The sequence below is a fragment of the Haemaphysalis longicornis genome, unplaced genomic scaffold, assembly GCF_048455015.1.
Source record: "Haemaphysalis longicornis isolate Haplotype H1 unplaced genomic scaffold, Haemaphysalis longicornis Haplotype H1 scaffold_7, whole genome shotgun sequence".
Classification (NCBI taxonomy): domain Eukaryota; kingdom Metazoa; phylum Arthropoda; class Arachnida; order Ixodida; family Ixodidae; genus Haemaphysalis; species Haemaphysalis longicornis.
Window position 1 is genome coordinate 43,728,381 of NW_027526422.1, and position 26,964 is coordinate 43,755,344.

Sequence of the window (26,964 nt, forward strand, 5' to 3'; positions counted from 1 at the left end):
GCGCAAGGATGACACGCCAGACATGTGCTTCGTGACGAACGCACTGTCGCAACAGGAGACGACATCATCCAGACAGACGCCCCCGTACACATACAGGCTCGCACGATACCACACGCCACCACTCTTAGAGGGGCAATGAGGACCAAATACAAGTTTGTTTTATTCGAAAGATTTCTGTTTTACAGTGCTCCTAGCGCTTGGCCGGCAGCAAATGATGCCGTACTCACCGAGAAATTAATGAATTTAGGTTAAAATTTTTATTCTTCCGCGAAATCGTGCGTTTTCAGGACGTCACCAAAGAAGTCATAAAACTTGCACTGCGTGATTCGGCTGCAGCGCTGCTTGCCATCAGTCTTCCCAGATGGCGCTACCACACTCATGCACTGACCATTGTCTGCCGTTGCTTTGTTTTCTGACCGTATTTGCACCTGGTTTGTTTTTGTTACTGTAGAAAGTAATCGTTTCGTGAAACATGGAGTATCCCCGAAAAACAGCCCTGGTCACGTAAGACAACGTCGCTTACGGCAATCGGCAGTGCGTGAGAGACAACTCGAAAGCGGCGGACTACTGTGCAGCTAAAAGAAGCATAGTGCGCGCAGTACCAACAACAGTACGCATCGGTACTTCTATGTTTACGTGTATTTTCTTAACTTTCGTTGTTTACTCCACCATTCTTAATGCTATAAATTCGGTGTTAAACCGGTTATACTGATGTGGTACCGGGGAGCTATTGAAAGCTCCATTTACTCGATGTTTTAAAAAGAATGCGCCCTAAATTTAAGCGTGAATAGCTCGTTCGGCAAGCTTATAAGATGTGCCTAATTTGCGTTTGCTTTCGCCGGCCTCCGCCAATCGCAGGGCTGGCTGGTATGACGTCATAGGTTCTGTTGCAGGAAATGAGCTAGTGGGTCACATGGCCATTCCCTTTTTCCCTAATTATATAGCTTCATTGAGCGAAGTGTGTGTTAAAAGTGGCGTCAGTATGATTCTAACGAGTCAATCATTAGAATGAACCAAACTTCTGTTTTGTCTTCATGGCCCCTTTAAGTGTCTTTCCATTTTCTTTCCTCATCCCTATCACCTAAATTCTGGGTCTGCTATATGCTGTGAGCTAAAGAGCTTCGCTGGTTATCTACGGTCTACCTTACTCGCAAATGATTGTTTTCGGTCGTTCGATTGTTGGGCCATGAGTGGGATCGTTTACTAATGATTATCGACGTTTAAATATGACCCCAATAAATCTGGCAGTAGAAGTTTCCCTGAAAAATTCATTGAGCGAATTAAATTTCAAAATGAGCCTTGCAAGTGAGCGAGCGGGAAAGCGACCCTAGCGGCGGATGATGAGGAGAAGGAACAAACGTCACTATGAGCTTTGGGGAAGGGCCCTTATTCCAGGACCCCTTGAGACCACCCAGCTTCTTCGACTCTCTGCACCACCCAACGCTGGTCGCCAGGGTCCGAAGGTGACAGGAGAGGGGAAGGGAAGGGGGGTAGGGGTGGGGGGAGTTCTTACCACAGCCCCATATGGTACGGTAGAGGGTTCCCGGAGCCTTGCAGAAGCGGCATTGAGAGGATCGAGTACAGGGTGAGGGCCAGAATGTGGGCTCTAGACGAGGTCGGAATGCTCAGCACGGCGCACGCACAGTGTACACCCGTTCTTGGGAAATGCCTATCGTTGGCAGAAGCCACGAGTTCTCTTTCGAGTACGGGGCTTTTACAGAAGTAAGTAGGGTTGAAGAAGGAGAAATTAACGTTTATTTCGAGGAAGGTGGAAGGTGATGGAGCTGTTCACACCCGCGGGGGACGTCTACCATCAGGGACATCCTGGGCACGTGCAGGCAGCTGCGCCCGGGACATCAGCTGTAGCTGGTACTTCAGGTGGGGCTGGCAAGCTGGCCTTCCCACTGCTTTGGGGAATAAGGGAGATGAGGCAAACTTGTGGTGTGAGAGCACACCTATGCCACATGTGCAGGCAGATGGGCAGAATTTGCAGGTTGGTGAGAACTGCAGGAAGGTATAAACCTTATGGAGTCAAGTTCCCTGGGGAAAAATATTTATCCGAGTTTTTCGAAGCACTGTTTCATGATTCGTGTCTAGCTTGAGATGAGGGAGAGGCAAAGTGAGTCCTTGAAGCCGATGGCGAGCCAAACTGTCGTGGTATCGAGATCGCATAGAGAAATGGCGTTGTGTATGGTTCTCAGAGTCAACAGCTAGAGCTATATTTAGCATATAAGTAAATCTGGTCAGTTTTTCAGCTGAATAACAAGTTGTATCCTAGATAGTAACACCACGATGTATTTTTTTTAATTGGAAATATCTCTATAGGCATTCCGTGGTATTTTCTTCTTGCTCCACATTCAGCATGATTGTGCCCACTGCTGGACGAAGGCCTCTCCCAAAGATTTCTGGCCAAGTCTGTCATGAGCTATGTGAGCCCATTATTTCACCCGAACTTCCGTATTCCATCCTTCTTCCATCAGGTCCTAGGGCTGCCTCTGTCTCGTTTATCGTCTCTAGGCTTCCACTCCTTTAAACAGATGGTCCCCCTGTTTCCCTCGTACATAATAGGTGTCCTGGCCAAGCTTACTTCTTCCTTACTTTTTGTTATGTTCATAATGAGCATAGCGGTGCACTAAACTTTGCCAAGTTGTTAGAAGTGGCCCCTAACACTTGAATATAATACCAGACTGCCAATTGAAGCATTAGCTCCCCCTCAAAGATAAAAGCTCGTCTCAGCCCCACAAATATTTCCGAAGTTTGTCGCAACTCTATTTAAATTTAGTTCTTTATGAAATCCAGATGGCCCCCATTCGCAGTAAATGCATGGGAAAATCCGAAGTTTTTAATTTATTGTTATGTTTTAGCTTGTGTATAAGATTGCTTTCAGGACACCACGGGAAGGGGAGGAGCGTATGTGGTGCACGCACGATAAAAATAATTTGGAAGGTCGACTGCCCTTTGCAGCGTTGGTGTAGAGTATTTTATCAAGCAGCCGCTAAAGTACGAGCAAGGTTTTACATTCCAGATGAAAGTGTCGTGTTCCGCGAAGTATTCGGAAGCGTTGAAATCAACGAGGCAGAAGAGAATGCAAAATCAAGTCGCCAATTCCACGGTGGTAGCAGGTTGGTCGATTTCGGCCTTTTTTGCTCGCCACTGAACGAAGCACTCAACCGTCCAGGCGACGCTAATCCCCAGGGAAACGGTAGCCAAGAACATATACATTCCCCTGTAAGACGAGCTGTTGTCTCTCCAGTAACCTGTAAAATAAATTTTTATCGTTAGATCTAATCGGTGGGAAGACTATCTTTTCCCAAAGCAGTGAATCTCTTTCACATCTTATAACGTTTTATAACAAATTTAACACAGTCTACCATCACAAAAAATTAGTCATAAAAGATTGGCAGCAAAACAAGTTCGTTATCACTGTAACAGGTCCCGAAGCAACTTTCGGCTTTCAGTAAGGTTGTCTTCATATGCACATGTCGTACTTCCAGCTCACTGGTTTCTTCGCATGGACTGCTGAACGCCCTGTGTGCTGCGACCCTGCTGGAACCTGGGTCCATTCACCAGAGACACCTACAGTTGACCTTTAGCAGCTAACCTCTGTTGCCCTACGATGCACCACGCTAGTCGGAGCAAAATCCGCATTTAGATGGGCCAATGGCCTATATACACGGCTAACCGAACACGTCATTTTTAGTGGCCGTGGGTCCAAAGGTACAGTAACGCTCACCAAAAACACATTCCTTCTTTCATTCAGACTGGTGCCTTTGTAGCACTTCTGCCTAAACATGGACCGACTACAGTCTGCTGCGGTTCTCGTGCCAACAATTGTTTGTGCCGGCAGTTGCGGAGCGCGTTCATGCCACGAATGCGCTTCTTCTACGTGGTGGTACCCACCAAGCCTGGAGACTAATACTAACCAATACATAACCACACCCAACCCGCCTGCATCTAATCCACCCAGCACAAGTCCCATCCCCGAACTGCAGCCTTTGCACAGCCCCTTCCCCCCAGGCACCCTATCCCACATAATGGGGCCGTGCCCTCAAAAATCCACATCCTCGAATTACCACGGCTGAGCACTGGGGAGAATCACTGGCACCTCATGACAGCCAGGTACAGACCTCCCTGATCGCAAGTGCCACCTCGGTCGTGGCTGGGCAGACAAGTTCAATTTAAGTGGCCATGCAGACAAAATGCAAGTTTGGTTGATCCGAAAGATTGCCTCGTTAGAATAACACTGATACCAATTTTAACGCAAACTTCACTCCAAGAGGCTATACAAATAGGAAAACGGAGAATGTCAATGCGACCCACTAGTTCATTTCCCGCATTAGAACCTATGACGTATTACGGGCAGCTGTGCGATTGGCTGAGGCCGGCAAACGCAAGTTAGGCAGGGCTGAGATTTCAAAACGAGCTTTTTTCGCTTAAGTGTAATCCATATTAATTTTATAGCAGTAAGAATAGTGGAGTGAAACAATGGAAGTTACGAAACTGCACGAAAACGCATAAGTACTAGTTCGTACTGCAGTTGGTAGTGCGCGCACTATGCTCATCATAGCTGCACAGCAGTCTGGCGTTTTAGGGTTGTCTCACACGACACAGGCCGATTGGTGTAAGCGACATTGTCTTATGTGACCCTCTTTGCCGGGAATACCGAATGTTTCGCGAAACATTTACTACCAACCATAATAAAACAAACCAGGTTCAAATACGGTCAGAAACAAAGCAAGTGCGGATAGCGATCCTGAGCGCTATGGTGGTGCTATCTAGGAGGGCTGACGGTAAACAAGGCGTTTCGGAGTTCGCTGCAGACTAAACAGCGCACTAGCGTTCGCTTGAACACCAACTCTGTACGTCCCCGCAGACGTCATAAACTCAATTTAACGGAATAATCAAATTTTGCGTAAAATTGTTTAATTTCGCAGGGAATAAAGTATTGTTTGCTGCCGGACAAGCGCTGGGGGCACTAAAGGACACCAAATCTTTAGAATAAAACAAACTTGTATTTTGTCGGCATGGTCCCTTTAATGTAGTTCTCTCTCTCTCTCTCTCTCTCTCTCTCTCTCTCTCTCTCTCTCTCTCTCTCTCTCTCTCTCTCTCTCTCTCTCTCGATTTCTCAGTGGCTGAGCCAATGTGGCGCTAAGAATTAATGAGAAGAATGAAAACACCAGGTTGTGGAAATTTCAGCGCCCGTTAAGGTGTCACAGAATTGCGCGAGGTAATAATTTAGTGGCCGATGTCTCGGACGGGAGGAGCGACAAACAACTCCCCCTTACGTGCGAATTCGAGAATGTGGTTCGGACCTGCTAACCGGCGATAGGTCCACGCCTGATTGGCCGCTGGCGTGAGGCACGAGACGGGGCACGGGAAAACAGTTTCAAAACAACGGACATTTACTTCACATTCACAGGAAATTCGAAACAGACAGACAGGAGGGTTGACGAGTTAATACACACTGCAGTTGACACCCCGTTGGGGTCAGAGCTGCCAAGACACCGACACGAATTACATTAATCACAATGAAAGAAAAGCTACACGCCGTTACGAGCCCGAGGAAAAGACGACAGTAAATGAAGGGGACAGTAGAGTATACAATAGGCGGGGTTGGAGGCTTCCCCCAACTACTAACAATAGGCCCGCTAGAAACACACACCGCGTGGTGCACTGAAGGAGGCGGATAAGCCCGTGCAGTCCGCTTAGGGAAATACAACACAGAAGATGAATAGGAAGAGTCCGAAGAAAGATGGAGAAGGGGAGAACATCTTAGCTGCGGTCCGGCTGATGGTCTCGCCGGGGTGACGGAGGCTGTCGGTCGTCTGTGGTGGGGCACCGGTGATCAGCGACGCAATTTGGGTGAACTCCGGCCGCGCACTGTCGCCTCCTTGAGGAATCTTCGGGGGCCCGAAGTTCACCGCCGTCGTCGCTCGGCCTCCCCAGCACAGCCCTCAAGGCCGACGCCGCGTCCCGGCCGTACGTCCGGCCACCACCAGTTCTCAGCCCATTCTCCCCGGAAACCCCGCGCTGCACCACGCACATAGTCCACCGGGCCGCGCGTCTTCCGAGAATTCCCGGGGTGCAACCTTCAGCAGGCCGCGGCACTCTCGCCCACCTCTCTCCCCGAAACACATGGCCAGCCGACCCGGGTGCGACAATGGCGGCGAGAACATTCCTCCGCTACGCGGTACGGCTCCTCTCGGCCCGAAAATGGCGAGCGGCAAGAAAACCCGTCAAGGAGGGACATGAATTTCGCGACATAAGGGTACCGAGGTGCTTTAAATTAACACGTCGCCCTAGGGCGCATCATAGCCCAAGTGTAGTTTCGGCGCGTTAAACTCCCAAAAATCGAATTTTTAAAATCTATGCCACGCGTTCACGTTCAAGAACAGCCTCACTAAACAAGGAATACAGACATGAGGAGTACCCGCCGCGGTGGCTCAGTGACTAAGGCGCTGTGCGGTTGAGCACGATGGCGCGGGTTCGTTTCCCGGCCTCAATGCCCGATTTTCTAATGGTGGCAAAAAGCAAAAACACCCGTCTGTATGAGATTTCGGCACACATTAAAGATCCCCAGGTGGTCAAAATTAATCCGGAGACCTTCACTACGGCGCGCCTCATCACCTGCGTTGCTTCGGCGCGTTAAACACTACTATCAATCAAATCAATCAAATGAGGAGTGGGCCAACACGAGTTTCGACACCATTAAATTAGCCTTTATTTTGTCGCATGCACGCACTTAGGTTTCAGCCTTATGGAGGTTTCCTTGTCCTCTTCATGACCTGCTGTTGCCCAATTTTGCAGAGTCCCTATGCCACTACCTCGGGACTTACATGGTTTACAGCCAATCCAGTATGAACGGAGCAATGGCGTCAAGAACAGTTGCAATGGTTCCTGCCACAGGAGAGGGCGAGGATGGTGAGATCGATGGTACGAAGTCAATGGGTGCTAAAATTGTGGGCTATTGATTCAATCGAGAGCTCCGCGCTGGATCGGCTCCTGCGCACTCGATCGGAACGTTTAGCTCCCCTTCGTCTAGAGGGAGGCCGTGGACAAGACGTCGTATAGATTACTGTGGATGCGGTCATCTGATCCATGCTCAAAGTAACGCCGTTGTTTCTCTCCACGCAGACTACTCAGGGGCTGTGAGCCCAGGAGAAATTTGGAAACTTCTTGTGGCTACATGGTGTTGCAGCGGCGAAAATTACCTGAAATCTATGTCAATTCGCTCAGACATATATATACGTACTTTGTTTGTCTGTCTGAGATTTGTGGACGTTTAACTTCCTATCTCTCATTTATGACACCCGCTCATAAAAATATTTATTATCTACCTTGTTCTCATTCTTGTACCAATAGATACGTTTCACTTGTTGGTACGTTGGGCATAAGCGAAGTAGGTACCGTGTTTTTTTGCCACAGATTCCACGGTGATTTTCAACCGACTGGCATGCCGCACAATCACAGGTTGGAGGTCAAGTGCTAACTACAAACTTTGTGCACAATTATGGCAGCGGTCTAAGAAAGGAGGGCGGTGGTTGGAAGGTGCTGCAGGGCTACAAATATGACAGTTCCATTAGTGCAAAACAAAACAAAAATACCGCGAATGTGCTTGTTTCACTCCAAATGAAGTCGAAAGACAATAGTACCCTGCCCCCCTGCCTGCCCCCCTGCATACTCCCCGTCTCCGCTTTCCCCTACCGATCCTCTCACTCACTCTTCCCCTCCTCTTTTGATCCTCTCATGATGAATTCAATGGATGTTTGTTCAATGCACGTCAATTTTCCCGCCCTCACACAGCTCGCGCGGCATGTGTTGCTACAGCGCGCATCATTTTCTTTATCTTTCGTTTCTTGCTCGGCTATAATTTAAACCCGACCATTATGGTTTGTCTGTCTGTCTGCCTGTCTATTGAATCAGGCACTCGGCAAAATGTCAAAAGAGTTCTTGAAAAAGTAGTTTATAACGGCAAAACGTTTCCAAACTACAAATTCTGGTACCATACTTTACACCTGTCAGCATTGGTCATTAAAAAGAAACCATTAGCCATGGTAGGGTTCTTTATATTAAAAATAGACATGCGCCAGATTTTTGAGACAGCGAATTAATAAAACGAGTTGAAAGCAATTTCTCCACCTCAAATACAAAAAGGGGCCCACCCGAGCCTAGACCTCGAGGCGGCATTCCCAGTCCAACAGTAACGAAAGTCTCCAATAGATAGCACGCGAGCAGTGCGATCGAAGAAACATTGAATTGACTTCCGCAAATCTCCACTGTATTTATCATAAAAGGAGCGAGACGGGAAGTAGGAAAAATCATGAGAGGTAGGCGGGAAAGAGATAGGTGCATTTACCTGTTAGGAAGGGCAGAAAACTATGGCCTTTCGATGACATTTTCAGCGGGGTGAGCAGATACGCGGCCAATTTTTGTGTTTGCTTTACCTTGCCTTTCCGCGCCATTTTAAACTGGTATTTTTATTTTGTGTCGTAAAAACTTACCCAACGTGTACTCTTCATGAAAAGAAAGCGGTAACTCTCAGCCATGCACTTTCAGTTTCCTCAAATGTGCCTGAGCTGCAGTCCTGTGCGCTGAATTATGTCGACAGGCATGAACCACGCCAGAAATTTCGGTAATTTGGAAATGTCCTGCAGGTACATACTTCGACGTCAAGCATTCTTTTAAAGCGAAGCTTTAGTGCCCTCATTGATGCCGTTGTACACCAATACGCCCCGCAGAAAAGCCAACTTTATCTGACGATGATGAGGAGTGATCGTGGGTGAAGTGAAAGGAAAAAAATGCTTCCCGTGTCCGGAATCGAACCTGGGTTCCTCGCGTTAAGAAGCCGGTGTCTATCCGATTGCTCTATTTCGACATAGTCGAAGCGAACGCCAAGCGGCAGGTACCGATTCGCACAGTACACCCCAAACCCAAACGTTAGGCCTACGGAGTGCACAGCCGAGCGTTGCTGTTGGTATTCTAAAAAAGTGGTGCGCACCTTTAGAGTAGCACATACTTGAAGGGTGGAATTGATCAACCAAAGAATCCATCATGAGAAAGCTCCGCATTGAACCATCGTCGTCGTTATACGAAGGGATGCAAAATTTTTAAGTGCGAATGCACTTTATAAGCGACCCCAAACCATCCACCGCCGGCGGCGGTGGCGGCGGCGTCGGCGGCGGCGGCGTCGGCGGCGGCGGCGTCCGCAGTGCTCCTCTATATTTAAAAAAGAAACAGCATCCGGCGCCAGGTTTCGATCCGAGGACTTTGCGGCCGCAGCGCGACGCTCTACCGACCAAGCCAAGGACGCGACGCTGATATCAGTGTTAGTGACGCGCCTTATATCTTTAACGCATTCAAACTACGTCGTCAGCGGCGTGCGTTGGCGACTCAGCGGCGTTATAGCGGCTTGATAACTGCGTGGTGTACACGTGATACTACAAACCCGATGGAAGATATGGAAGAGAAGGCGGCGAGGCGGTGGGCTGCGGGGGCCGAGCGCAAGCGCCGCAAGCGGGCCGACAACCGTGCATTCGCACTTTCACATTCTCCCCCTCGGGGAAATGCGGGGGAATTTTTTTTTAATCTTTTGGCCGGCCGGCTGAATCGCTGGACAGACAGACAGACAGACAGACAGACAGACAGACAGACAGACAGACAAGTAGACGGACAGGACGTACAGACAGACAAACCAATTTTTTTTCCGTTGCACCACCACCAATGCACCAAACATTATGTGTAATGCTTCCAGGGCCGTGTGGCCACCATTGACCGAAATTTTAGATGCGACTGCATCTCATTCACTCGCCTTGTCCCTGCATCCGGCGTCGGCGTCGTCGTCGTTGGCGTCCGCCCCTCCCCCATTCTCCTCGCCGCGCAAGCTGCACTCTCCGCCGCTCCCCCCCTCTCCTCTCCGATGGCGAACGCTCTCTCGCGACTGTCGCGAGCGGCATTGGATTGGATTCGATTGGATTGGCTTGGCTTGGCTTGGCTTGGATTGGATTCAATTGGATTGGATTGGATTGGATTACAGTGGATTGTGTTGGATTGTGTTGCGTCATAGCCGCGGCAGGCGCACTGGCGCCGGCGCGTCCCCTCACCGTTATGCGCGCTATAAAACGCGGTGCCTGCGCCGCTCCGCTCCATCGTTCCAGCGCCGTTCCTCCGCTGTCCAACGTGGCAACGTGAACCCCCTATGCGTCGCATCTACACAGGGGTTCCTGCGAGGGGAGGTGGGAGTTTTTTAATAAAGGAACACTGTAAATATCCCTCGTGTACTAATTTCCTGTCTTATATTTGCGTAAGGTCTTGTTCTTGTTCAACAAAGTTGACAAGTATGAACATATAAACCGGGCTTAGACGTTTACATTTGGCTGTGAGTATTTAAGACTATTGCGCAGACAGCATTTTACTTTGGCAGGGTGGCTGAATCGAGTTACAGACAGACAGACGGACAGACAGACAGACATACAGACAGACCAAAATTTCTGGGTGTAAGTAGCCCAAGAAAGACTATCGTCTTTAAAATATCTAGGGAAGCTTGAGCTCATTCGCAAGACATGAATTGCGAAGCTGTTGTGGGGGAGCATTCATGGACACATAGTTAGTTTCAGTAGCACGCCCTGCCTTTCGGTTCGCGGCCTCTTCCTAGGCCGTGCGAACTATCCGCGGCCGGGCCATGCCGAGAACTGCGAAGACGTCGCGCGCGAGGTCTCTTGTACGATACTGAGCGAATGCGCACGACGATGCGAGCTCCCGCGCGAAGGGCTCTTATCGATGCTGAGCGCATGCGCGCGCTCCTCTCGAGTGTTGCGGCGGCCGCTATCACGCATCTTTCCGTTGTGGATTGGGCAATGCGACAGCTGCGCGACGCCTACGCGATAACGCTCCTCGCGGGGAGTTTTCGGCCCGCACGAACTCCGAACTTACGGCCGGTAACAACAGCTCCGCTGCTAAAACTAGCAGTCGTACTAATCAATGCCGATTGTACCGATCACTACCTATAATACCGACCAGCAACGGGCATTCGCGGTTAAGTCTGCAACCCTTTCTTAGTTACGCAAACGTCAACGTACATAAGTTAACCACACAGCTACCATATCTGCCTGCTCGACTGCCATTGTTTAACATCCTGAAGTGCAGAGGTGCGTTGACTGACCCGAAAACGTAGAACAGGGGGAATTACACAGGAACAGACGAGGTGAGGCGCAACCTGTGTTCCTGTTTAATTCCCCCTGTTCTACGTTTTCGTGTCAGGCAGCGCACCTCCGCACTTCAAGATGTTAAGGCACCAACTAGCCCACTCCCAAGCGTTGCTGGCATTGTTTATTTTCGAGCATTTTCGTTCACATAAAAACAGGGAAACTTTGTGCGCTTTTGCTTTACATCGAGGAGCAGCTTTCTTTCGACGTGAAGCTCGTCTATGCACGTGCAAATTTCACCGGGAAGGCTCGAGTTTGTAGAAACACCCCAACAGGGCCATTCTGTGCGTGGAATCGCCGTCATTCTTGCGGAAAAACAATGTTTTTGTTTTTTTCAGCAAAGGGAGCACTAGTCAACGGAAACCTTTTCAGTGACTGCGGCATTTTCACCATAACTGAAGCGCCACGTTTGTCGGAGCGCCGTCGGGGTGGCTTACAAGCCCAAGAAATGGCAAACTTGGGTATGGCAGGCATCCTCGGTCAATGCTTGCGGTGAGAGTCACTGTTTTCTGCGTGTTATCTTTTTGAGTCACTGCCACCCTATCGGAGCGATCGGAACCTGGTAAAAACAAATTGCCTTTACCGTGCGTCTGCCGGGTTTGCTCAGCTGTACGCGACAAATACAATCGCGTACGATCTGTCCACTGGAAGTATGATGCAAGGGTATTGCAGGATCTTTCGGTATAATCCTTCGCAAAAACGCTTCCTTTTTTTTTCTAGGTTTGTTTCCGGTCCTCCTGCCCAAGGCAGGAGGATCGGAGGAAGGATAGAAGGATAACCTACAACCCCAGCATCATGTTCACTGCAGCTACTTTTTCAAGCATGACTATTCATGCTGGTATACCGTCTCCACAAAGCTGAAGGCCAACCTGACGCACGCTCGCTTTTTTTTGTTATACTCGTTCTATGCGCCGTAATCAAATGGCAATTGACGGGGAGGCGAGTTTTTTTTTTTTTTTTGCTGTTACTTCCTCTTTTGATGCACTATATGAAACAGCTGCACTATATGATGCACTATATGAAACAGGAAGAAGCACTTTGCGCGCACTAGTACGCGCAAAGTGCTTCTTTCTCTTCGTTTTTTTTTTTTTTTTCTGTTCAACGCTATCGAACGAAAGGCGCTGAATATTTCTTGAGGTTTTATTCTTTTTTATGTACGGGCGCTATCAAACTCGTGGAACGCCATGAAACGCGTTAGCAAAGGGTTAGCAACTGTGGACAGTATATTGTGGACAATATCCGGGTAGTTGCGCGTTGGGTGGACGTCGGCCGTGTACGTGCTTTCATCATCCACGCCATCTAACGATATCGCGTTAAAAAATTCTTAATTGAGCACACCGTCCAGCCAACGGCAGGTATGCACTTACCCCAGTGTGGATTGGCAAAGACTGGCCACAACGCACCGAGAGAAAGACAAAATAACAATGACGGCCGGCCGCGCAAACGCGTATAGAGCGGAGAAGTGAGGATTAAATGCAGCGCCAGCCGGTGAAGTGGCGTCGGAAAGAACTAAAAAGAACCAAACAAGCAATCACAAATTCGGCACGCGGAATCGGCGCGCATGGGCAGGTTGCCATCTATAAAGCCGGTAGTAGCAGACGACTAGTTTTATACGCATGCGAGTACCCTCCCCTGTTTCGCCGCTGGACACCGTGTTAAGGCGCTTACATGCTAGTTAAATTTCGCCTCTCCATCTTCTTGGCGAACTGATGGAGGCGAAATAGGGATGTTCTTTTGATGCGCGAGCCGAGAGGACGATCTCGACTCGCTCCGATGACCGACGACCGATGCTTGGAGCGGGTGAGGGATGAGGACTGCCTTCCTTGCTGGATATTAGGTTTATTTACATTATTTACAAAACTCCAACTTTACATCAGGTCAGAGTGACGGTTACATTGTCACTCTGACAGCAGCAGCCTGTTCGGCCGAGATCTATACTAAACTAGATCCCCTCTCGACCGACCCTCGACAAAACCCAACACTCCGGTTTTGATAGCAAAAACCCCGCCTCCAAAAAGGGGGCGTTCAAGAAAGAGGGAAAAAAACCTTTCAAACAATTAATAGAAACCATTGATTGGCCACAGGAACCAGCCAATCACACACATGTCCCCACCTGCGGTCACGTGACCTAACACTCTCTCTTGCACACTCATAGTGCGTTTCCTACGCACGCTGTTACACCCGGCCAGAAATTACAGGACATCTGCGGCCTAAAGTGAACCATCCATTACGTTCAGCGGGCGGCATCCGCACAAACAACAACCAAGCCGAGGGCCCGGAGCGGTCCCCGCGCGGCTGACCTCCCTCCGCGCGACACCTCCCACGACGTCGGGCGTCTGCGCGCGCGGCGTGACAATGGGAGTTGCTAATTCCCTCCCAGACTAAAGGGGCGCCGCCGGCCACCTGAACAGACCACGGGGAGAGACGCTGCCAGCCGAGGCGACCATCGTCGAGGCGAACGACCCGTCGACGAAGAGCGCCCGCCGCCGGAGTCGAAGATTTTCCAAACTTACACCGCGCGCGCTTTCAACACTAAGAGATACGATCATCTGGCCGCCCGTCAGCTTGTTATGCCGAATGACCCTGCCACCCTCGACGCGACAGAGGCACTCAGGCTAATCGCCCCCATCCTTTGACACACAAAAGGACGGGCACAACAGCTCTCCGCGGCTCCGAACTTGGCGTCCGCGCGGCTACATGAAAGGGGCACGGGAAAGTAGCCACCAGCGGAGGCGACGCCAATACATGGGCCACCGGCGGCCTTCATTAATTACATGCGGAGCCCGAACTTAACACCTCCGCACTAAGAATGTTGTCCGTACACTAGCTGTACGTACAACATTAACTCTCCTGCAGGTTATGTCTTACTGCAGAGCCAGAACTAAAAAAACACTCAAGCCGTTACGCAAATACAATACAACGCGGGTACAATACAGTACAACAAAAAAAAATTAACCCGCTACACACCAACCCAAACATCACAACGCGCCGCCCAACTGCACAAAAAACGGATACAACACGGCATACTCAGTGCCTTTGCCTAGCCATGGCTTGCGCAACATCAAACAATAAACGAAGGCGCTCTCCTCCAGGGCCCGTGAGAACAAACTCGTGGCACCCTCTACCATTAAAGGTAACCAACCCCACGAAGGGTATAAATGTTACAACTTGACAACTGGATGAATGACACCATCCATTCTTAACCGTTCAGCGCATGTAGGAACATTCTTTCACTCTAATGAAAGAAAAAAAAAACCACTCCCGAACACAACCCAAACGTACCAAACGAGGCTACTCCTGTACCAATAACAAAACGTTAAAAGAAAGTTCTCTTCACGCACTCGCGGACGCCGGTTCTTTCGGGATGCGACACAGATTGTTCGTCCCTGTTGCGGTTCACCTGCTGTCCACATTCGATGTACTGAAAGTTCATTTTTCAGTACTTCAAACACTAGTTCGCACACAAGCGCCACAAGTGGGCCCTACTTGCACATTCCATGGCCCACCATGACCACATGCCAACGAGCGCAAATAATTAGAGACACTCGCCTTTGTGCCCAGAGGTAAACTCCCTAGCGCGCTGTAACAGCGGCTCGGCTGTACCTCTCAAGGAGACAGTTAAAAACGCCAAGCTGAGCTACTCGTAAATCACGCGCCTTACGACAGCTGAACACAACCAACAAATGCACAAACACACACAAAAAAAACTGACAAGGGGGAGAACGACAGTACAGGTAACTAACAATAACTCTCATCTAAGCGATCCCTACACACCCAGAGAAAAACACAAAAAAAAAACAACTAAGTGTGCGCCAAACAACACTGACCTGTTCTATCTAGCACTGTACACTATTCAGCGCAAACACCCCTTTCCACGGCGGCACACACCGACCGTCGCACGGAAGCTGGTTCCGTTTCATGCACCACCAGCTGATTCTAAGCAAACCCTGGTGTGGCTCGCCGTGTCCCGTGCTCCCGGGAGAAAAGGAACAGCCTACGCGGCGGTAACGCGTACGACGTTGTCGCACCTGCGCCGTCACACCTGCCGCCGCCTTCCGCGTTCTCGGGCCTGTCGGAATCGACCTACGCGCACGACGCCGCGGACCCCCTGCGCATTCATGCTTCCCGCACGCAAGCTCCACAATTAGGCGCGCCTTGCATGGCCCCTGCACTTCCTCTGACTCCTCTGAGATTAGCATGCTTTCTGCAGCTTCTCCCGATCTGTGCACTGGCTCATCCACGCGGGGCTCCTCGCGGTCGGCCGCGGAATCTATGTCAGCGCATGGGGCGGTGCTACTCTCGACACCTCCCTGCGCGGCCACGGCAACATTGCCCGCCGCCACAGAAAGAATCGCTGCAGCTAAGACATTTGTCTCACGCGATTCCAAGATCTCATCTGCAACAGTGGGAACGCCAACGTGTTGCCCAACAACTGGGGTGGCTTCGGCCACCTCCACGACATTCCCACTCTCCTTCTCCCGTGGCGCTCGAAGCGCCCACGAGGGAACAAACACCGTGAAAAGATTGGCGTCCTCTTCGAGTTCGCCGATCCTGCGAAGCTTCGCTTTCTCGTAAGCGATCTCCGCCCTCCCTTGGGCTAATTGAGCGCTAAGCTCCTCAGCCGTCCACACGGACGGGCTACCCGCGCCCCGGCTACCCGCTAGCCTTGCTTTTTCTAAAGCGTGCTGGGCATTTTTGAGAGCTAACTCCGCTCTCAACTCTTCAATCTCGAGCACAATGGCACTAACCTTCCGGTCGGTGCCGCGACATCCCGTTAGCATAGTGGCCATGGTGAACCCGGAGAAAACAAATCAGGGCCCACCTGTGCCCGCTCCGGGTTCGGCCGGGTCGCAGTGTCGCTGGTGTAGCAGCTCGTGGACCCGATGCGCCGCTCTCGCCGCTTGGATGGGGCTGTGCTCCCTGGGCCAGAGCCCACGAGGCCTCCCGCTGAGGTGTCGCCCCGTTGAACCGCGGCTTACGCCGCCCTGGGCCGAAGCCCCCGAGGCCTCCCGCTGAGGTGTCGCCCCGTTGAACCGCGGCTTACGCCGCCCTGGGCCGAAGCCCCCGAGGCCTCCCGCTGAGGTGTCGCCCCGTTGAACCGCGGCTTACGCCGCCCTGGGCCGAAGCCCCCGAGGCCTCCCGCTGAGGTGTCGCCCCGTTGAACCGCGGCTTACGCCGCCTGGGCCGAAGCCCCCGAGGCCTCCCGCTGAGGTGTCGCCCCGTTGAACCGCGGCTTACGCCGCCCTGGGCCGAAGCCCACGAGGCCTCCCGCTGAGGTGTCGCCCCGTTGCCGTTGAATCGCGGCTGCTGCCGCACTGAGCCGGAACTCACGAGGCCTCCCGCTGAGGTGTCGCCCCGTCGATGCTTGGAGTCTGGCTCGTCGTTGGTCGGAGCCGAACCTTGCGTTGAAGGAGTCTCTCCGCAATGCCCCACCAGCTCCAGCCGATGGTCGTGGTCATCCTGTCGACTGCGCCAGTTAAATTTCGCCTCTCCATCTTCTTGGCGAACTGATGGAGGCGAAATAGGGATGTTCTTTTGATGCGCGAGCCGAGAGGACGATCTCGACTCGCTCCGATGACCGACGACCGATGCTTGGAGCGGGTGAGGGATGAGGACTGCCTTCCTTGCTGTATATTAGGTTTATTTACATTATTTACAAAACTCCAACTTTACATCAGGTCAGAGTGACGGTTACATTGTCACTCTGACAGCAGCAGCCTGTTCGGCCGAGATCTATACTAAACTAGATCCCCTCTCGACCGACCCTCGACAAAACCCAACACTCCGGTTTTGATAGCAAAAACCCCGCCTCCAAAAAGGGGGCGTTCAAGAAAGAGGGAAAAAAACCTTTCAAACAATTAATAGAAACCATTGATTGGCCACAGGAACCAGCCAATCACACACATGTCCCCACCTGCGGTCACGTGACCTAACACTCTCTCTTGCACACTCATAGTGCGTTTGCTACGCATGCTGTTACACCCGGCCAGAAATTACAGGACATCTGCGGCCTAAAGTGAACCATCCATTACGTTCAGCGGGCGGCATCCGCACAAACAACAACCAAGCCGAGGGCCCGGAGCGGTCCCCGCGCGGCTGACCTCTCTCCGCGCGACACCTCCCACGACGTCGGGCGTCTGCGCGCGCGGCGTGACAATGGGAGTTGCTAATTCCCTCCCAGACTAAAGGGGCGCCGCCGGCCACCTGAACAGACCACGGGGAGAGACGCTGCCAGCCGAGGCGACCATCGTCGAGGCGAACGACCCGTCGACGAAGAGCGCCCGCCGCCGGAGTCGAAGATTTTCCAAACTTACACCGCGCGCGCTTTCAACACTAAGAGATACGATCATCTGGCCGCCCCTCAGCTTGTTATGCCGAATGACCCTGCCACCCTCGACGCGACAGAGGCACTCAGGCTAATCGCCCCCATCCTTTGACACACAAAAGGACGGGCACAACAGCTCTCCGCGGCTCCGAACTTGGCGTCCGCGCGGCTACATGAAAGGGGCACGGGAAAGTAGCCACCAGCGGAGGCGACGCCAATACATGGGCCACCGGCGGCCTTCATTAATTACATGCGGAGCCCGAACTTAACAATGCTGATCAGTCGTCGCTCGCGCTATATTATTAAAAATTTGGAAGGCTGTACATACCATCAATGAACGAACAAACACTCTTATGAACTAACGACATCTGTGCATGAACATCGAAATGTGAATCCCATGAGAGTTAGTCACAGTGGTCAGTTTTGTTTTATATCGTTTTTTACCTAAAACAAATGTCACGAATGAAGCGAAGATGTGACCTGCCTATAAGAAGTGGTCGGGGCAGTGATACCAGGCCAATGACAACGTGGTATAAGCCGATGGCCATGGGTAGCCTTTCCAGGCCGAAGTACTCCGCCATGAGGACGGAGAAGAGAATCATGACGCTGCCGCCGGTCAGGCCGAATACGACGCTCGCAATGACCAGAACAACCACGGACTCCCCGTAGGCCATGGCCACCAGAGCCCCGCAAATCACTAGAAAGCCCACGGCCATGATGTCTCTCCTGCACAACAATGTTTGCACAAAAAAACTGTCTCAACATGCTGAACCTACACTTGCACTACTAAAACCAACAACTCTTCAACTGCGCTCGCGTCAAGGAAAAAACAAAACAGGCCAAATGGAGGAATGTTCAGTCTTACAGTACAGTGGATTTGTGTATGTAGTATCTAACTCATTCCTGTCATGACAGCTGGTTTTACAAGCCAACCTGGCAGGTTTTGTGATTTCGCTTTCGGGGTTTCATTTTTTTTACACCGATTTGAGCCCATGGGGTACTTACAGAAAAAAAAACATCATCTAACTATCCAGGCACCGATTTCATCCCATTCTCCTTACCATCACCAGCGAGGAGCGCTTGGAGGCCGCCCTGCGTGATCTGAATCCCCACGTCCAAGAAGACCTGGCCCGCTTGGCCGACGGAACCGGACCCTTGCCCAAAACAGGTCCTGCTGCCCAACAGACAACGGCGATTACGTCGGCGGCCTAATCGCCCCGGCTGTGGCCAATTAAAGTTATTCTGTCTGTCTGTCTGTCTGTCTGTCTGTCTGTCTGTCTGTCTGTCTGTCTGTCTGTCTGTCTGTCTGTCTGTCTGTCTGTCTGTCTGTCTGTCTGTCTGTCTGTCTGTCTGTCTGTCTGTCTGTCTGTCTGTCTGTCTGTCTGTATTCGTAAACAAAAAATATCTAGCATGGAGCGGTATTTATATAAAGATGCAGATTGTCTTTCTGCTGGCATCTGTTAAATACTACTGCTGCTTGTATTCCCACCAACGACAGGTGTTATGGTGGAATCCTATGGCGTCCCTAAAAGAGTATCATCGTAGTAAGCTCAAGATGATAGTGCTGTGGAGTTAATTTTGGAAAAACCATTACGAGGAACTCAATTCAAACGACAAGTGATGTTATAATGACTAACGCCTCCATAACTCGCGGTGCAGGGAGCCTTCCGCTATTCTGTAATGTTATGGAAGCGATGATGCAGCACTACGGGAACACTTCCTAAGCGAGCGGCGCGTTCCGAGGGCGTTCTAACAAAACGAAGCCTCCGAGCCGCTTGTACCGGGCGGTGTTCAAAATAGCTCCCCTCTCTGAACTAACACTCCAAGAGACACTGGCCTCGCGGCTATAAAAAAGGTAGTGGGGAGTACGGCTTTCAAGCGTGGTCGTAACTATTGTTATAATGCGCCTACCCTACAGATACTTCATCGCCTGGAATATTCGCTAGGCGAGCACGATTTTATCAAGCTTAATAAACAAAAAAAAAAGCTTTTCTCTGAAGAACAGTCCGCGGCGTTGGGACCCAAAAAGATCATAAAACCATAAGTCAATCCACACTGTGAAGCTGTGAAAAGTACGGACGTTCGACGGAAGTCGCGCTGTGAGAAGCCATTCTTCTACCTTTTTTTTTCAATCTCGGTAGATTGAATTGAATCGGTGCTAGACGTATCCGTTCCTGGAGCAGAATCGGGGCATGGCTCCCCTAAGCAGAAAGGCTTTACACGTCTCTCATACTCGAAAATTTTCGACGTCCACGGCATCCGAAGGCTGCACTATTCGCGGACTCCCCATTACGGTGACAGAAGAGAAGTGAAATTCGAAATGCACAGCGGTAACTTGTCGAGTTAAAGCAAGTACTCAGTCAAACAAGAGCAATCAAGCATGAAAAGTAACAAACAAACAAACAAAAAACCGCGAAGCAAATATGGGCCGTCCAGTTTGGTTAACCGAAATGAAAAATCACGGAACTTCAACCATACACAGCTTTCTGTAATAAGACATCAACCACGTCCCATGCGTAAAAAATATAACAGACAGAAAAGTAGCGCGCCGCAGCGTTGCAAGACAACGCCTGGGCATTCGCAGCGCCACGTGGTGGAGCGTAAAGTTCCCCTCGGTCGTGGTTGCGGCAGCGGCCTGCCTGCCGGGCTAGGTTTGCTTCGGAGACAGAACATGATTTAGTGGCACAGCGACAGATGTGCCACTTGCCAAGTGATCGCGCTAAAACACCGCCAGCGCCCCCCCCCCCTCCTCCTCGCAGTTGTAGCCACGGATATATCTCCCCACTGAGGTGCTGTACGTAAAACCATTACTGGAAAACATTCCCCACCTAGGAACTAAAATGCTTTTGCATTCCCATAGGTTTTATTCACTGGCGAGGCACGCATGCAGGCAACCATGTAAGTGCGCCGTCACTGGTTACGTCGGGCTCCGCGGGATGGCGGTACTTGTCCGTGCTGAGCACATGATGTGTGTTGTACGTTGCAAACCCTACCCCACCGAACCCAAGGTAATGGTTCGACTCCAGTGAGAGTGCTATTAATAACATCTCTATTGACACCACCGTTGAGAATAGGATTGAAACGGAGGAGACGACGCAAGCCGGTGTTTTTTTTTTTTTTTTTTTTTCTGCGGCGTGCGAGCGCAGTGGCATGAGCCGCACTATGTCCGTGGCGCTTCGGCCATGTCAGGGACCGTTAACAGTGTTGCCAAGCAAAGAAATTGACAGATAAACTTTTCAGTGAATATTATCTATACGAAATGGTTTCTAGGCCAAATTTTTAGTTTTCTCCGCATTAACCTGCCACCGATATTCCGAGTTTATATCAGCGTCCAAAAGAAACAAAAGCGTTGTTTTTGGTATTTATGACCCTCACCTGTGGCAAATCTTCTTATCCGAGAGAATACCGGAGCAGGTGCGTCCCACAATATCTCCAGCGCCGCAGCAGGAGGGGAGGGCAGCAGCTACCCAACGTGTCAGGCCCTTACCCGTGCCGTGATCTACGACGGTCACACCAAACATGACTAAGTTGTACGCGAATACCACTCCGGTAACCACGATCACGTAGTAGATGGGGCTTTTCATGAACCTAAGCTCCTTCCGCAATAAGGCGAAGCAGGCTTTTCTCTCTCTCTTTTCTGTTGGTTCTCCTTGGGGACCATCATGCGTCACCTGAAAGATTGGTTGAAAGTGAAGTGCGCATGTACTGGTAGCTCTACATGCTTTAATTTCAACTTTTTTCGCTTGCAGACAAAAATGTACCGAGTAAACCTTCACTGAGAGTTTTCTCACAACAGCCCACAGCTGCCCGGGGGTTTCAGGTCACGGCAAGATATTTTCGTATAATACTACGGCAGCTCTGGCGGTGCGACCGACCTGTTGAAACCCTGTCGCCGAGGCTTCTGAAGACAGTGCCACCACCGCAGATGACGCTCAACCGCACTCTCGCCGTCAATCATCGCACAATGCTGGATTGTTTTAGTCGGCATAGCACATTCGCTTCTCTAATGAGAGGCCCGCGTGTCCATATATTAGAGCGTATCACAATTGTTTTATTATTTTCAAAGAACACACTGCCAGCCTTCATTTCTCAATTAGTTTTAACTAATAAAATATAAGTTTAGTAGCCATTTAAGCTTTTGTTCAATGACCAACAATACCTTTTTTGCTGAGAAATAAATAGTTTAGACCGGTACTTCTCTCTGCTTTCTCTATTTAATTTTTCGTGACGTTTAAGAGCCCATCACAAAACACCCTGAGGAAGTCGCGGGGACTGACTTTACTCGATAGTCGCCATTTTCCTGGAAGAGCGTTTTCATCGCCTTTCGATTACTTGTGCCGCATAGATCGGACGCTAATCAGAAAGGGCCTCTTTGAAACCGTTTTTGTATGGCGGTGCCCACGCAGAGTCAGCAATGAAGCCCCACCCATCTATGCCACCCTGGCAACGCTTTTCCCCGTGGCGTTGCCAGCTGTGAGAATTGGCGCAGAAAGTACGCACTCAATGGGACGGCAATGAAGTTTGGTGCCGCGTAGCCAGTTGCGCTAAATATATTTGGCGTTTGCCCCTGCAGCAAGGAGGCGCAGTAGCCTCTCACACTTATCCACACGCACGTTCTGACTGTGTTTGTACTGCAAGGTGCAGCATTTAGACGAAATTTAAACAGGAAAAGAACCTTCAGCTTGTGGTAAGGCATCCCAACTTATAATGTTTGCCACCTGAGGGTTGTCTCTTTTAAAAAGCAAGTGCGTCGCAAATGTTCCGTTATTACACTTACTTTACGATTAAATATCCCTGCATGTCTCTTTATTTCAGAAGAATTCTTCCGCAAACTCCACCAATCGCGTTTCACAATGCATCCGCTATCCGTGATGTCAGAAAATATAGCGCGGGAGAGTGCATTGGGAGCCGATAACTTCTGTCAATTTTGCCATTTCAAGTTTTAATATACAGCTCCCGCCTCTCGAGTGGTACATTTGTACTTACCCCACTTGTGTGTACCGATATAGGCCATTTCGTTTACACTTCGCGATCTTTTAAGTGAGATCAGTCTGTTGTAGCTACACTCGGTATACACATCAGTGAAGTGCGAAGCGTCGCCCGTATCATTTTCGAACATTGAAAAGGTAATACGTGCCGCTTCATTCAGTTGCTGATGCTCATCCTTGCTGCGGTAGCCATTTTCATTGCTAGTGTCCTTAAGCTCAATCTCAACAGGCTGCCTTCTGCGCCTGCTTCCCAAGAAGTCTTCAGGTTTTGAGACGAGCAGCGACCCGGGAACTGCGTTCAGGGTCATTCCACCGACTATTAACAAGGTGCCGCGCAGCCCGAACTTGTCGTTCAAGTAGACCAGCAGCGGAGGGAAAAAAACTGCGACCAGCGTGCTACCGATGTAACTGATCCCGCTTCCTGTAGCGCGGTACCTGCAAAAACAAGTTAGGAACAGGGAAAAACCCGGAGAGTTACACAATCTGCTTGGGCTTAGTTGCGTGCGTCTGCCACCAAATACTCTCAAAAATGACTTTCCTTAAAGAAACCCTGCAACACTTTCTTCATCTTTTTTTTTTCATCTTAAATGCTTGCAAAACGTAGTCACCCAACACTCCCAGTACTTAGATTAGGGGGTCGGAAAGTATCTCAGCCAAAAATTACTGCTACATGCCCATCAGATAACTTGTAAACTCGCTGAAAAGTTTTTTCTCTTTCCCGGTCTTGACGTTCTTCGACGGCTCGAATTACGTCACTGAGGCCATGTAGCGGCTGTTGGCCGGGTTTCCTTCAGTTGCAGCAATGAACGCTTTTCGATAGCAACTTTTTTTTAAAAAAGCCACAAAAACAAAGCAGAAATGGAAGGCATATCCGGTACGACGAGCAAATCTTGCAGTGCCGCTCTGCGCTGGCGGTAACTATAGCTTTCGCAGTGGTTCCAGACGCGAAGGAAAGAGTGAAAGCGCTTATCGAAAGGGTTGCAGGGTCCCTTTAAGTACGTCATCTCTGTCAAAGCGCTCCAACGAAAGACAATGAAGAGGTACAACACCAACCGATAGCGTTCGAGAATCGCACCAGCGCAATGGACACGCGCAACATGATTTTACCACAGACAGCACTACCGATAGTATTCTTCGGTACACTTCTGTAACGGTTAAAAAGGAACATAATTGTTTTACCTTTCTTTAATAGTTACCTTTCTTTCCTTCCGGAAATCGGATACCTACATTTCCTGGACACGGTGACAGTGCAAAGTAAGTTCTGCCAGATGTCTGCGTGGCTGCTCTTGCGCGTCAGACCGCACCACATATATAATGTATCATTAAAAAGGCCTACTTGTCTAGCTTCGACTGATGTAAGATTACAAAGAGGTGGAAAACCTTTATGGGGAAAGGCGGGCTCTAGGCTTGTTGGATGAAGTTGGCTGAATCAAGCGAAAGGACGTGGGTAAAGGGAAGCAGGCTTTTGAATGCGGAGGATATTGGTCTTGTCCATGGTACATTTGGTAGAAGGAGGTGTCTCCTTGGGTCGCGCTACGAACAAAGGAGCAGGTCCACCGTTCTAAACTCTGCTTCTAGACAACTTATGAGCCCAAACACAGATGACGGGTGGGTGTGCCCGCGGAGTGGGAATTTATAGGTATTGTCGGAAGGCAGAAGTTTTGACAACGAGCAAGTTTCATGTGAAATGTAGTCTCATCGCCTATCGTTTTTAAAAGCAATTTGATAGTTTAAACAACAAACTCGCATCATTTGCCCGTGCATCACTTCACTGGCACATGCATTTTTTTAAAGAATATTACGCAACTGTTTCACATCAATAAAGAAGGTTTGCTGCGTGCTTTGAAATCATGTCAATTCGCTTCGCAACCGAAACAGACAGGTTTCAGCCCAATTATTGCTACATTTTTCGGCTTAGGAAAGGGTAAAATATGCTAAGGAAGGTGCATTCACTAAGACACGACATTTGCATGAAGCAATGCAGAGGAATGAAAACATTCTAGGGGTGCTTAAGTGTACCTACGTGCTTTGAAAGCGAAAGCATGACGTACGATTATGAGGGGTACCTTATAAATTTTCCTCCACCGGTCGACAAAGCAGCCCCGCTACTTTACGTCCTTAATCCACCTTAATCCACCTTAATCCTCTCTTCACCTATCTTAATTCACCTGAGTCCAGTTGAATTCGGCTTAGTCCATTTTTAACCACCCTAATCATATTTACTCTTTCTACCACCTTGATTCACCCTTATTTATCTTAATTTACCTCCATGTATCTTAATCGACCTTAATCCCACCATACGCTTGGTTACTATTAATCACTAAACAACCACTGAACCATCTTATTCTCCTTATTTCACATTTAAGCTATCTTTAGCCACCTTAATCGACCCCCTTCCTTCGTAACACATCTTATTCCCACCGAAGTAATCCTTACTTTTAATCAGTAATCAATTCTTAATTGCTTCTGTAATCATCAATCACCTCTTTCTTATCTGCAGCTTCGATGCTTTGAGTCGCTTCGGGCCTTTCTTGTGAATGTGTACCGCTTGTGATGGCGCCGGGGGCATTCAAGGTCACAAGCTTCCAATGAGGAGTAAGACTTCTAACTAACAAGTAAGCTAAATTTTCTGCCATCACAATTCCGCTGCATGGATGTGCATTAGGCTGCATTTCTCGCTTTATCAACAGGAATGCATGCTGCTGTGGCGCGCGTTCGTACAGGCGCAGCCGCCCATGGTACATACCGAGTCATGCATCAATCAAACAGTGAATGCGTAAATCCATTACTCAGAGCAAAAGCATTGGGCGGTTTGCTCAGAAAAATGAACTGTGGTTGATTCCTCTGTCATAGGAATCAGTGAAGCACGAAAGTGAAATGTGCAGCGAAATCTGCAGCTGAGCATGATTTGCGGGTCGGCGACTGTCTTGTGGGTGTGCTTGGCGAGCGACGTCCTGCTGGCGGGTCACTTCGGCAGAGGTGTACTGGCGCCATTTCCGTGAAGAATATGACGCCAGAGAAATACTGTGGTATACCGGAATAAGAGACTTTCGTGTTAAAATATAAAACCTGAAAACGAACAACCCTAAGTACAATGTACTTTTTAGTACTAAATGTTGGTTCCCCTTCAAGAAGACTGGGTATGCAGGGCCGCAACCTTTACAGCCCGCTTGCTTGGTTGTACTGGCGTCACTTCCGTGACGAATATGACGTCAGCGAATTCTTCGTCTATCCGGGAATAAAACACGTTCGTGTTAAAATTTGCGCCCGTACTCTATATCCTGCACTCTTAGGCAAAAAGGACTAAAATAGGGACTAAAATACAGCCGTTAGTCTTCGCGGGCGACCGTTCATCTTCAAGGGGAGTATCTGCGGCAGAGTACGTGCCGTGTGCATAAATGCGGACTAACTGTTCGTCCCCGACGATCTATAAGGAGTAACGGGAAGACGAAACGCATGCAGTTAGTCTCTTTGCTGCGTCGTTAATCCCCTAATGGCGTCGTCATTGCCCTTTCGCGCATATGTCTGCGAACAGTTTTATATTTCCAAAACACAAGCCATTGCAGTCACTGTGTGCTTTAGATGGTGCCACGGGAGAAAATATTGATGTTAGTTATAAGAAAATCGCCTAGGGTTAGTAGAGCGGCGGGTAATGGCAAGGAGCGGCGAAGCGCGATTGCCATACGCTCCTCGGCGAGGTTATGTTGATACGCTGTGTTGCATATACGATTCGTGCAAAGTAATAACGGCCAATGAAAGCTTTCAAGCGCCTTAACAGTAACGCAAAAAATAGTGACAATAGCAAAAGTGGATTCCTGAGCGTAATGAATATGTATATGTTTAACAGACTAGAAAAAACGCATGTTGCTGATGACAACTGCAAAACAAAAATGCTCGCTACAGGTAAGCGTCTCGAAGTTATCTTTTACACTCGGTACATAATTGCCTTGGGCACCAAAGCTATGACAATGCTGCAACTGCTGTAAAACCGGCTTGCATTTCGCAGTCGCAATCGTCTAGCGACGCGAATTTGAAGAATTCAGGCTAAGCAACACCAAATTCGCTTTCGCCGATGCAGGAAAATATGGCATGTTTCCTTATTCTGACACTCACACAGACGACACCTTTCACATACGTTACATAGAGCACTTAACATATGTATCGAACACTAAGAAAGCACTTAGCTTGCGCTAATTTGTGCGGAAACAAATGAGTCGTCCGATCGCCCAGCTACCTATCTCAACTAGGCGACGACGCGTTGATTGTTATTTACGAAAGAACCATGGTTGTGAGGCTCTACTTCGAATCGAACTGAGCAATAGTCCCTAAACCTAGCAAAGCGCTAAGCGCAAGGCGCAAAACGCGGTCACGTTCGCTTGCACAGATAGAAATTCGGGCACCAGTTGCAATGGATCTGTTGCGTTATGCACAGAACTACACCCTGTACACT

At 49.7% G+C, this 26,964-nt stretch overlaps 1 protein-coding gene across 1 annotated transcript in view; it reads right to left on the minus strand.

Moving 5' to 3' along the window:
• LOC144146275 (monocarboxylate transporter 12-like) overlaps positions 1–26,964 on the minus strand; it is a 40,559-nt gene that overhangs the window by 8,178 nt on the left and 5,417 nt on the right. Inside the window, exons 4-6 of the mRNA XM_077678236.1 lie at positions 22,705–22,949; positions 20,902–21,175; positions 18,011–18,252 (exon numbers count right to left, since the gene is read on the minus strand). Of these exons, the coding sequence (XP_077534362.1) occupies positions 18,011–18,252; positions 20,902–21,175; positions 22,705–22,949 (761 nt within the window). The remainder of the gene's footprint in view (positions 1–18,010; positions 18,253–20,901; positions 21,176–22,704; positions 22,950–26,964) is intronic.